The sequence below is a fragment of the Chanodichthys erythropterus genome, chromosome 14 (assembly GCF_024489055.1).
Source record: "Chanodichthys erythropterus isolate Z2021 chromosome 14, ASM2448905v1, whole genome shotgun sequence".
NCBI lineage: Eukaryota > Metazoa > Chordata > Actinopteri > Cypriniformes > Xenocyprididae > Chanodichthys > Chanodichthys erythropterus.
This window is the reverse complement of record NC_090234.1, coordinates 21596432-21610211: the sequence shown is the minus strand read 5'-3', so window position 1 is coordinate 21610211 and position 13780 is coordinate 21596432. Positions and strand designations below refer to the sequence as shown.

The 13780-nt window shown below is 35.6% G+C and overlaps 2 protein-coding genes across 4 annotated transcripts in view; one reads left to right on the top strand and one right to left on the bottom strand.

Annotated features, from left to right (window-relative positions):
• Positions 1–2030, bottom strand: part of glsb (glutaminase b) — a 54972-nt gene extending 52942 nt beyond the window's left edge. For all 3 annotated transcript variants that reach the window (XM_067410483.1, XM_067410484.1, XM_067410485.1), the window contains exon 1: positions 1597–2030. In XM_067410483.1, the coding sequence (XP_067266584.1) occupies positions 1597–1877 (281 nt within the window). In that variant the 5' untranslated portion in view covers positions 1878–2030. The remainder of the gene's footprint in view (positions 1–1596) is intronic.
• Positions 2031–5237: 3207 nt separating this feature from the next.
• Positions 5238–6795, top strand: LOC137036111 (uncharacterized). The gene is made up of 4 exons (XM_067410085.1): positions 5238–5368; positions 5534–5627; positions 5912–5999; positions 6080–6795. Exons 1-4 carry the CDS (start codon positions 5248–5250, stop codon positions 6560–6562), a joined length of 786 nt encoding a protein of 261 aa, XP_067266186.1. The 5' UTR covers positions 5238–5247; the 3' UTR covers positions 6563–6795.
• Positions 6796–13780: the final 6985 nt, after the last annotated feature.

Here is a 13780-nt window from a genome sequence, read left to right as displayed (position 1 = left end):
CGATTTACTATTTCGTTCCCTCGATTTACTAATTTGTTCCCTTGATTTACTAAATTGTGCGCACGATTTACTATTTTGTTCCCTCGATTTACCAATTTGTTCCCTCGATTTACTAAACTGTGTGCACGATTTACTATTTCGTTCCCTCGATTAACCAATTTGTTCCCTCGATTTACTAAATTGTGCACACGATTTACTATTTCGTTCCCTCGATTTACTAATTCGTTCCCTCGATTTAATAAATTGTGTGCACGATTTACTATTTTGTTCCCTCGATTTACCAATTCGTTCCCTCGATTTACTAAATTGTGCACACGATTTACTATTCCGTTCCCTCGATTTACTAATTTGTTCCTTCGATTTACTAAATTGTGCGCACGATTTACTATTTCATTCCCTCGATTTACTAATTTGTTCCCTTGATTAACTAAATTGTGCGCACGATTTACTATTTCGTTCCCTCGATTTACTAATTCGTTCCCTCGATTTACTATTTCGTTCCCTCGATTTACTATTTCGTTCCCTCGATTTACTATTTCGTTCCCTCGATTTACTAAATTGTGTGCACGGTTTACTTTTTTGTTCCCTCGATTTACTAAATTGTACGCTTGATTTACTATTTTGTTCCCTCGATTTACAAAATTGTGAGCACGATTTACTATTTTGTTCCCTCGATTTACCAATTCGTTCCCTCGATTTACTAAATTGTGTGCACGATTTACTATTTTGTTCCCTCGATTTACCAATTCATTCCCTCGATTTAATAAATTGTGCACAAGATTTACTATTCCGTTCCCTCGATTTACAAAATTGTGTGCATGATTTACTATTCCGTTCCCTCGATTTACTAATTTTGTTCCCTTGATTTACTAAATTGTGCACAGGATTTACTATTTCGTTCCCTCAATTTACTAATTCCGATTTAGTCGTGCGATTTAGTAAATCGAGGGAACGAATTAGTAAATTGTTCGCACAATTTAACTTTTTCTTGCATGTCATGTGCGGGACTACGTAAGAAGGTTAGTAAATCACGGGTTAATTTTCATTTGAGTGAACTTTCCCTTTAAAATTTTAAAATCGGGTTGGTGAAGGGGGCATATTCGTTCAGTGTGTTCAACCAATGAAATGCTTCTTCACACCCCACACTTGACTACAATTGGCTCGTGCTATATAGTTGGTATGGTGACTGAACAAGAGTCGCGAGCTTCAAAAAGCGGTCACTTCTGTGAACGGAAAATATGAGTCAGTGCATGAAGTAAACGACACCGATTCACTCACTTCAAAAGATTCGTTCAAGAAAACCACAATATCATATCAAGACGATGGACTAATGTACTTCACAGAAACAGGGAGTGTCGCATTAATAGAAAGAAACACTACCTGACCTAAACCTAATAAAATTGATAACATTTTACTGACGTATAAGACTACACATGTTCTCCACCCACTTGCTGTAAAAGTGTACACACAACGCCACGTTGTCACCCTTTCTGTAATATTTTGGCGCGTGTGCTGAACACATGCTATATACTTCTCATCAATAACCTTGAATATCTCATGCGTCATAACTAAATGACAAATAATTAAATGACTTACTTATCTGCCGTCGCTTCCTGGACGGTCTCATCTTTCTTCTCTTGCTCAGTGGGTTCAATCGCACCATCGGTCTTTGTACATAGAAATCTTCTCCCAGCTAAAGGCTGAATGAAAGGTCTTCCATGAATCTTTAATTTAGATATTCTGCCATCCCGATAAGCAGCGCTGAAGCAGTACGCGTTTGATAAAGTCTTTTTGTGCCTTATAATGTCAGAGAACGAACGCTTAGGGCTGGTTTGAATCAACTCCTTCAGCACAATTGAAGCCCTAAACTGTAACATCTCAGTCTTGTCGAGCTAAATCAGTTAAATGTCCTTATTTTTAATAATACTAGAAGACAACTTATAGTTCTAGAATCAACAGCACAGTCGATTCCCACACTTTGCGCACCTACTGAGCCAGGAGCTTTTTAGTGACGAACACCGAGCAATGCGTTTGCGTACACGCCCATCTTACGTTCTATTGGGTAACGTGCTAATATATGCATGTGTTCTCCCACATCATTGGCTGAAAAAAACATGTTTCATTTTTGATTGCCATGCATCACATCCTGCAATGACTCACTGACTGTATGACCCGCGGCGCGTTGTATGTTTAGACTTTGTAATGTTTATTGGAGTATATAGGCAATTGTGTGAATGTTCATTATTGTTGTCCTGAAAGTGTTTGTACATTTACCTTTAAGTTTTCCCCATAGTTTAACACAGTGCTCACCCTGGCCACCACCTGTTTGAACTGTTGCAGTCTGGAGGACGCCTCAGCTCACTGGGCACAGGAGCAACTATTTCCCACAGGCCATTACCCGATAAGCTACTAAATACCTCCTAATTGAGCTTTATTTCAATTGCCTTAAAGGGTTAGTTCACCCAAAAATTAAAATAATGTCATTTATTACTCATCCTCATGTCATTCCACACCAGCAAGGCCTTCGTTCATCTTCAGAACACAAATTAAGATATTTTTGATGAAATCCGACGGCTCAGTTTCGATTCTCAAAGCTCCGAAGCAGTGTTCTGAAATCGGCCCATCACTATATTGTTGAAAAGTCGTTATTTTATTTTTTTTTTTGCGCACAAAAATATTCTCGACACTTTATAATAATTAAGGTAAAACTATTGTACTCGCATGAACTGTTTTAAATATGTTTTTAGTACTTTTATGTATCTTGAGAGAGGAAGTGTCATTGCTGTCCATCGGATTTAATAAAAATATATCTTAATTTGTGTTCCGAAGATGAATGAAGACCTTACTTCTGTCATTAATTACTCACCCTCATGTCGTTCCACACCCGTAAGACCTTCGTTCATCTTCAGAACACAAATTAAGACATTTTTGATAAAATCCGATGGCTCAGTAAGGCCTGCATTGCCAGCAAGATCATTTCCTTTTTCAATGCCCAGAAAGCTACTAAAGAGATATTTAAAGCAGTTCATGTGACTACAGTGGTTCAACCTTAATGTTATGAAGCGATGAGAATTCTTTTGTGCACCAAAAAAAAAAAATTAAATATAATGACTTTATTCAACAATATCTAGTGATTGGTGATTTCAAAACACTACTTCATGAAGCTTCAAAGCTTTATGAATCTTTTGTTTCGAATCAGTGGTATAAGAAGAAACTGGGCGAGAAGCTTGCTAACAAATAAATTGGATTGTTGTGGCATGTTTTAGAGAAAGCTGTTTATCTCTAATTGCTGTAAAATAAAGAGCTCAGGTCTGCATGCAGCTCATTATGGCTTGATGCTTCCATATGTAAAACGCAAAAAGAAAAGTAACTGGATTCAGGTGTTTTGATCAATTCAGTGGGTGTGGGGTTGTGCAACCAATGACAGTTCAAGGACCTGTTAAGCAATTTTATGTTGGTGAACATTAGGATGGAATCTGTAAATAGAAACAGCTTACTATAATTGCCTGAAGTTGTATTCTTTTGCACCGCAACAATCCAACAATCCCGTGAAGCATTGGGAATGATGGTATCGAGTCAGTCTCAAACAACTTATATATTTGAATATTTTATCTATATGACCCATTGTCAATAGTCATCTAATGCTTTGTGGAACAATAGTTTCCACACATAAGAAAAAAATTCCTGGGAATGGGAAAACTACTTTAACTGAGGCTACTGAAAAAGTGGACAGTCACTGTTGTGCTCTACTACAGTCCAGCAAGCTGCAGATTTAACTCTGTTATTATCAAAAGAATCATATGCAATATCTTATCAATCTCTTGAGTATCCAGAAAAATAAAAGCCATTTTGCTCTGTATTAGAACAATTGTATTTTCAGTGTGAAAGTTCTTTTTAGACAACATGCTATTTGTCCTTGAGGAAAAAATCATAATATGAGTCATTCAGGCATACCCATTCTAGAAACTTCTAAACTTGTAGGCCTAAAGCAAAGGAAAATGCAGCGTTTCACGCCTCCTACTGTCCCTGTGAGGTAAATTACACGAGGTCATGATTTCACTCTTGGCTGATGCCTCCATCTTGTGGAGATTGTGAGAAATGCGACTAACATATGTGGATTTAGCCCAGAGTAAACTAAACATAACAAAATGGTAAATAACAAATATAAAATTCACATAGAATTGAAAAATGATACAAAAATCATGAGTATTTTAGTTCGACTGTCATATTTGTTTATATTTATTCCTGAACAGTGTTATAAACAGCAATATGTCTCTTAAAAAACTTACTGTGGCAGAATATATCTGATGGTAATATCATGGTACTTCAGATGATCTTGTGGTATTACTGTGGAATATTTCTGGAAAGTAATGGTAACACTTTACGGTAACACTTTATTTTACAGTCCCATTGTTACATATGTTACATGTAGTTACTATAGTAATAACTATAAATTATGCATAATTACATGCAACCAAACCCTAATCCTAACCCTATAGTAAGTACATGTAGTTACTTAATATTACTCATTACTTAAATGTATAATTACAGTGTACACCTTGAAATAAAGTGTAACCCACTTTACAATAAGGTTCATTAGTTAAACATTAGTTAATGTATTAACTAACATTAACTAACCATGAGCAATACATTTGTTACTGTATTTACTAATCTTCGTTAATGTTAGTTAATGAAAATACAATTGTTCATTGTTTGTTCATGTTAGTGCATTAACTAATGTTAACAAGATTTTTATAATGTAATAAATGCTGTATAAGTGTATTATTAGAGTATTATTTGATACTCATATATTATATAGTGAGAAATGAGATCATGCTCAAGGTGGAAAAACACCTCAGTTTCATTGAGATGACCAAACTTAGCAATAAGAAAAATGCATTTTGCAGTTGCTGATATTTATATGGCCAGAAAGTAAGATGAAATTCTGATAGCTTGTAATGTAAGTCAATGAGATCTTAATAACACTAAATGCAGAGTTGTCACTCTAATAATATGTCCTAGTAAAATTATATTTAAATGCTTAGTTTTATGTCCAAAGCTCTGTATATAAATAAAATAATAAATAAATAAAATATAAACATTAGACGAAAAACTCAAAAAATAAAATAAATATTTTTGTTTGTTGGGAAGCTGCACCCCTCGAAGGCCGCGTTCGAAGGCCGATTACGTCACAGCGGCGCGACGAAGGCTGCCGCTCATTCAAATGCGCCCTTCTTTTCTCGGGCAATGAAGGACACAATAGACGGACCCTTCGCGGCCTACTCTACTCCAGTATTCACGATAGGACAGGTATTTTCAAAGGAAATGGCGGGTAATACCTTGGCAGTCGGCAGATACACTTATAAATGTAAGTATTGTGTTTTAATTTCCTCAAATAGCTCGCGAAACAAGTGTTAAAAGCCAAGCGTCTTTCTTTCTTAAAACGTGAACTTAACCCCTGCGTTACCACTGCTCAGCCTCATTTGTTAGGTGGTCTGAGGCGAAACTTGTTCTAATATTTCTTTTGTTTTAGGGAGAAAGGATCAGACAGCTCAATTTATTCACATGCGAGCCGAAAATGATCACTTATTTACCGGGGCAAAAAACTCGGCCAGCGTGGCTTGGAGGTAAGGCAACGACCCATTTGTAATATTTCCACTAGGCTTTCTTTTGTATTGTAACAAATAGCCCCTCACCCTATGCAAAGCCAACAACGACAACCAGTAGAAAAGGTAACGATGGTCTTTCACTTTGTTGTGTTTCTGTAGAGCTGTCATGCAATATATGGTCTACAAATGTTTTAACTAAGCTTGAGGATCCTGAAATATGATTTCTGGAGTATTTTTTTAATGCATGTCCTGCTGTGTCATATTTTGTAATGCTAAGATTGCACGCCTGTCTCTTGTTTTAGGATAATTCTGGAGAAAATGGGTTTGCTGGGGATGGTCACTCCCTATCAGGCCAAAAAAAAATGGGACAACTTGAAAAAAAAATACAAAGTAAGCAATTTAATTGACACATCTTTGCTGAAATTTATTGTGTTGTTAACAACAGACATGGTTTGTTTGCTCTTTCTTAGGATTGCAAGTGTCCTGGGACAGGTGAAGGAGTGAATGGGAAACCCACTGCTGCAACTTGGCCCTGGTTTGTCCTCATGGACGAGGTGTTGGGACAGCGGCATTCCAACAACTCCCCTGTCCTAATTTCCTCCGTCCCTGAGGACACACCAGGGCCAAGTTCAGCAGTGGATGACCAAGATGAGGAGGAGCCAACAACATTCAAGAGAAAAAGAGAGGATGAGCTGATCGAGCTAATTAGGGAGGAAATAACGTTTCAGCAAGAGACAGAGCAGAGGAGCGCACAGGAGCACAGGGAGAGAATAGAGCCAGCAGCAGCACCAGACAATAGAAAAAGAGACAGAGTGGATGAGCTGATCGACCTAATTAGGGAGGAAATAAAGTTTCAGCGAGAGACAGAGGAGAGGAGAGCACGAGAGAGCAGGGAGAGAATGGACAGACTGTTATCTCTTCTTGAGAGAATGCTTGAGAAAAAAAAAATATAGATGTTACATTTTGTAAATAAAACAATTTTTTTATGTATCTTCTTTCTTTTTTTTTTTTAAATGTCACTTATAAATGAAACAAGTGATTTCTGTACAGTTTATTTTTTCGGAATACTAGTTAAAAATGAAAAGTTGTTCTGTACATTATTTTGTAATTAAAGTTGCTTGTAAATCAAAGTAGTTTCTGTACATTGTTTATGTTTGTAATTTTACTTTAAGTTGAAATTTGTAAATAAAACACGTATTTGTTCTATAAATTGCTTACAGGTTATTTGTAAATGAAAAATTCTTCCATACTTTTTTTGTCATGGAGATTATAATTTTTTTTAAAGTGTAAAAAAAATGTTCTATACACTACTTTAAGTACTTTACAACTATTTATAACATAACTTACATTTAATATCAGAAAAACAACATAAAAATTTCTAACAGTACGTAAACCAAATTGGGAAAAATTCTCTATGCTTTCATATATATATATATATATATATATATATATATATATATATATATATTTTTTTTTTTTTTACCTTAGGGGCCAGTTTTTATAATTACCTTGTTAAAATCTACTTGAATCTGCTTATCTGTTTAAATTTACTGTTTACATTTTACCAATTACTTTAATCACAATTACCAATACCAATTTGTTTTCGACCATCAAATAAAGCCATTTTCACACTGCAAAGGTGGAACAGAAACTCCAACTGACATGGCATTTGTTTATTTACACAAAGGTCTACTGTTTAAAGGATTAGTTCACTTTCAAATGTACTCACCCCCATGTCATCAAAGATGTCCATGTCTTTCTTTCGTCAGTCGAAAAGAAATTACATTTTTTTTGATGAAAACATTCCAGGATTGTTCTTATAGTGGACTTCAAAGGCCTCAACGGTTCAAGGTCAAAATTATAGTTTAAGTGCAGCTTCAAAGGGCTTTAAACGATACCAGACAAGGAGGAAGGGTCTTATCTAGCGAAACGATCTGTCATTTTTGAAAAAATTTATGCTTTATATAAACAAATGATCGCTTTCCAAGTGCTTCCGCCAAAACCGCACTTTCGTATTCTTCAAAAAGCTTACTCTGTATGTCCTACGCCTTCCCTATTGTACTTACAGAACGAACGCAGTGCCAGTTCCATTTTTTCCGCAAGTAGAATAGGGAAGGCGTAGGACAACGGTTATTCAAACTGGGAATATAGCTATTACATTAAGAAAGCGATCAAAGAAGTCCATAATTTCAGTCTAATGTAAGTTATGCACTTTTGCAAAAACTCCATATACAATCTCTGAAACTGTCCATACTGCAAAAGTACTTTTACTTGAATCTTTTCTGCATTTTATTCAGATTCAGAATTTTGTTATTCAGATTCAGGTTTGCAGGGCTGACTCAGTCGATGGCTGCCATGTCGCTGAGATGTTTTAAGAAACTCTAAAATATTTCAACATGCAAAACCATTCTGATGGCACAGAATGTTATGACCTGAAATGGCAAAAAAGTAATTTATATAATTTAATTATATATATATATATGTTTCAATTGTGGCACCCCATCCATGTCTGCATTAATTTTTGAGGAGGTCCAGCAGAACTGTCAGGGCTTTGCAGCACTGGGACCCTCAAATTCATTTTTCAGTATAGGGGTCTGGAAAGAGAGAAGAAATATTTTAAAATAAATAATAGCTTGATATTAGCTATCTGTTTAAATATATTCTAATAAAGTCATTGGTGGAAGAAATTTGTAGATACTTCAAGTAAAAAGTACTAATACCACACTGTAAAAATACTAGAAGACATTCAAAACCTTAGCTAAGTATGTAGGCTACTTAAACTTTAACTTATGCACGTGTTTAAAGTTGGTTAATTTAAACTTTTATTATCTTTTATTACTTTATATACTTCTAGGTAGTTTAATCTACAGCAATACATCATAATAAGACCACAGTTTTAGTTTTTAATTATACAGTTTTTTTTTTTTTTTTTTTTTTTTTTTTTAATGTGTAATATCTAAATGAAAATTTAATATAAATGATGTCTAAAACGTTCGTTTTTCATAATGTTGAATTCAAATCTAAAGTACTTCAAATTTAGACTTAAATACAGAGTAAATGTACAACCCAAATTCCGGAAATATTGGGACTTTTTTTTTTTTTTTTTTTTAATAAAATGAAAACTAAAAGACTTTCAAATCACATGAGCCAATATTTTATTCACAAAAGAACATATATAACATAACAAATGTTTAAACTGAGAAATTTTACACTTTTATCATCTAAATGAGCTCATCAAATTTGATGCCTGCTACAGGTCTCAAGAAAGTTGGCACAGGGGCAACAAATGGCTGAAAAAGCAAGAAATTTTGAAAATATTCAGCTAGGAGAACATCTAGCAACTAATTAAGTTAACTGATATCAGTTCTGTAACATGATTAGCTATAAAGGGATGTCTTAGAGAGGCACAGTCTCTCAGAAGTAAAGGCTCTTCAATCTGTGAAAGAGTGCATAAAAAGACTGTGGAATACTTTAAAAACAATGTTCCTCAATGCCAAATTTCAAAGGCTTTGCAAATCTCATCATCTACAGTGCATAACATCATCAAAAGATTCAGAGAAACTGGAGAAATCTCTGTGTGTAAGGGACAAGACCAAAGACCTTTATTGGATGCCTGTGGCCCTCGGGCCCTCAAACGACACTGCATCACTCATCAGCATGATTGTGTCAATGACATTACTAAATGGGCCCAGGAATACTTCCAGAAACCACTGTCGCTAAACACAATCCGCCGTGCCATCTGCAGATGCCAACTAAAGCTCTATCATGCAAAAAGGAAGCCATAAGTGAACATGGTCCAGAAGCGCCGTCGTGTCCTGTGGGCCAAGGCTCATTTAAAATGGACTTAAAGTGGAAAAGTGTTCTATGGTCAGGCGAGTCCAAATTTGACATTCTTTTTGGAAATCAGACACCGTGTCCTCCAGGCTAAAGAGGAGGGAAACCTTCCGGCGTGTTATCAGTGTTCAGCTCAAAAGCCAGCATTCTGATGGTATGGGGGTGCATAAGTGCCTACGGTATGGGCAGATTGCATGTTTTGGAGGGCACTATGAATGCTGAAAGGTATATAAAGGTTTGCTCCCCTCCAGACAATGTCTATTTCAGGGAAGGCCTTGTGTATTTCAGCTGGACAATGCAAAACCACATACTGCAGCTATTACAACAGCATGACTTCGTCATAGAAGAGTCCAGGTGCTGAATTGGCCTGCTTGCAGTCTAGATCTTTCAACTATAGAGAAAAATACGTCAAAGATGACCACGAACTCTTCAGCAGCTGGAAACCTATATCAGGCAAGAATGGGACCAAATTTCAACACCAAAACTCCAGAAACTCATAACCTCGATGCCCAGACGTCTTCACACTGTTTTGAAAAGAAGAGGAGATGCTACACCATGGTAAACATGCCCCCGTCCCAAATATTTTGAGACCTGTAGCAGGCATCACATTTTTAAATTAGCTCATTTTTTGCATAAAATTGTAAAATATCTCCGCTTAAACATTTGTTATTTTATCTATGTTCTATTGTGAATAAAATATTGGCTCATGTGATTTGAAAGTCTTTTAGTTTTCATTTTATTCAAATTTAACAAACGTCCCAACATTTTCGGGTTGTATAAATGTGAAAATACATGGTCAATTTTACTTTTAACATAAAAAATAAAACAGGTTAACTAATAGTTGGTAACGATATATAAGTGACATTTCACAGTTTAACCATAGGCCTACATATTTTACCTGGTTATGGTCTGGTCTCAGCCTGAGATATATGATCACATTGAAGCATGTCAGAATCCAATAAAACTCATAAAAAGCAAATAAATAAATAAACTTTTCTGCCTCAATTTCTCTTTATAAAATCCCCTCACAAACTGTCACACAGCTGCTAGGCCATTTATCGACGGACCCCTCGGTTCGCCCTTCGAAGCATACTGAACACTTTGGCCCGGTTTAACAGACAGGGCTTAGGCCTTTGTTCAATTAGGATATTTAAGTAGCTTTTATAAACATTATTGATGTGCATCTTGAGACAAAACAATGGCACTGTCATAATTTAAGATGTCTCAGTACAAGTTGCTTCTAGTTAAAATAGCTTAAAAATGCATTTTAGTCTAGGACTATCTTAAGCCTTGTCTGTGAAACCAGGGGTTTATTTCCCATATGCACTAGGGGGCACTATAAGCCAGGTGCCCTTAGGTGAAGTTTACAATACAGTTCTTCGTTTGACTCCATGGAAGAAAACACTTCAGCAGTTTGCTACTTTTTTGATCAGTTTACACTATTCAGGCCCCAGCTCTAACATCTCTGTAGGGGATCACAGAACAGCGTGTTTAGGAACTGCTTTGGCAGATACATTAGGGTACACGCATTACAGGACTGTTTATTTGATATTCAAGGGCAAAATGTTTATTTTTCTCTTAAACCACAATGACTTGAATCACGCCTTATCATGCGAGGCGCCACGGCCGGTCTGACATCCGTGCGAAGAGGCATCATTCTGGGCTGACTGTGGGCGGCAGTGGGGTGGTTATCAGCACAGAGTTTAGACGCACACAGACAGAGCGTACGCACAACAAAGGGTGGAATCACAACATTGAGTGTCTGTGAGTCATTCTCTAGTTTCAAAATGTGTTAATATGATGTAGATGCAAATGAATAGAGGTGAAGACACATCGACCCACACGCTGCCCTCACTGTCATCTGTCTGTAAGCATGTCATCAAAGGCAGATAACAAACATCAAAAGTCATTTTAGTCTAAATTAGTAAAATAACATTTAAATATAGTACAATTATACATTTGATTACTTAATTTTTTTGTCCACATAATTTTCTTCAACACTACCCATCCAAAAGTTTGGACACACTTGTTTTTCATCGCTTATTCTTAAATTCTTTAAGTTTTGTTGGCAAATATAACATATAAATGTTTAGTGCATATATATGGATTTCTTTACAAAACTAAAATGTGAATATTGGACAAGATAGTCATGGATAGTCATAGCCAGTGTTGTTATTGTTTAACTAAAACCTAACATTTATTAAAAATCGTTTTTGCTAACTGAAATAAGGCTGAAATAAAATATAAACATTAAATGAAAAACTTGAAATTGAAGTTGCAGTACTAAAATGAATGTAACGTTACTGAATGAACTGAAATAAATCTTACAGGTGCCTTACACCCTTTTCACAATATGTAATATAAGTCTAAGGTGTCCCCTGAATGTGTCTGTGAAGTTTCAGCTCAAAATACCCCATAGATGTTTTATTATTAAATTATATGCTCCTCATCCCCAAGCTCGCAACTCTATAATACATTGCATAAACAAAGTTAATGCAGCTAATATAACCCTCAAAATGGATCTTTACAAAGTGTACGTCATGCAGCCTATCAGATCATGTAAGTATGGTATTTATTTGGATGTTTACATTTGATTCTGAATTAGTTTGATAGTATCCGATGCTGCGGCTAACGGAGCTAAAGCTAACATTACACACTGTTGGAGAGATTTATAAAGAATGAAGTTGCATTTATGAATTATACAGACTGCAAGTGTTTAAAAATGAAAATAACGACAGTCTTGTCTCCGTGAATATAGTAATAAACGATGGTAACTTTAACCACATTTAACAGTACATTAGCAACATGCTAACGAAACATTTAGAAAGACAATTTACAAATACCACTAAAAATATCATGATATCATGTCAGTTATTATTGCACCATCTGCCATTTTTCGCTATTGTCCTTGCTTGCTTACCTGCATAAAGTCTGTTGATTCGGCTGTGCTGCTCCAGACGTTAATACTGGCTTGTCTAATGCTTTGAACATGGGCTGGCACATACAAATATTGGGGGCGTACATATTAATGATCCCGACTGTTGCGTCACAGCCGGTGTTATGTTGAGATTCGCTTGTTCTTCAGAGGTCTTTTGCAAAAATCTAATTTACATAAGAAGGAGGAAACAATGGTGTTTGAGACTCACTGTATGTCATTTCCATGTACAGAACTCTATTTATTTAACTATGCCGAGGTAAATTCAATTTTCAATTCTAGGGCACCTTTAAAGTCCCCCTGTAGTCAATAATTTTATCCCTTAAAACTCATCTTTGATCACCAAAATTACACATTTAAATGTTTTTGCCGGTGAAAAATAAATTCTTCATGCCTTAAAATAGTTTGAATGTAATTCTAGTATACCGACTGTATAAATATGCTAATTAGCCCCGCCTCCACTCACTCGCACGAGCAGCTCGGTCAACTGAGATAAACTCTGCACAATGGTATCGCTTTTTACAACGTCGGACACATAACGGTAATTAATATGATTAGCCTTTTGCTTGACTACATTATCAAACAGCTAATAATGCGTTGCTAATGTTACACGACTCTCTTGCTTCAGAGCGGTCATAGTTAATGATATGCTAAAGCCCAGCGACTCGTAGACGTGATTGGTTACAAGGTAGTTTGTGATGTCAAAAACACCTGTGATTTCAAACCGCGATTTTGAAACTATATTTAGATCATTGCCGATTTAAAGAGAAAATTCTCAGCAATGGAGTTGACTTATGAATATGTTGCACATGGTTTGTCTTAAAGCATAATAAAAACACCAAACATTAAAAACTTGATTTTCACCACAGGGGAACTTTAACAGAAATGGAAAAAAAGAAATGACTAAAAACTAATTTTACTAAAAGTTAATTTAATATGAAAACTGAAAATAATAATAAAATAATAATAATAAAAATTCGAAGAACAGAGGTTAATTGAGAAAATTAACCAAGTAGAGATTTAAGAAGATAAAATCAAATATGTTTTTGATGTATTGTGAAACATTTTGTTTGGTCATACTTGCATTTTGTGTCATAGTTTGATGACTTTACTGTTATTCTAAAATGTGGAGAATAAAGATTGGCCTGTAGTGTAACTATCTTAAAAGCCATTTTTCTTTTTTACAGATAATCATAAAAATCATGAAGGGCAGGAATTTCATGCTATGTATATCACAACTTCTTACTAACACAAAATTCAAAGCACAGGTTATTCAGACCACCACAGCTGTGGCCGGAGACGTGCAATGAATCAGACTGAAGCTGAGGTTTTCTAGCTACGGTAATTTACTTTGCGGGAATCTTAAAAATATATTTATTCATTAACATCTGTTTGATGAGTC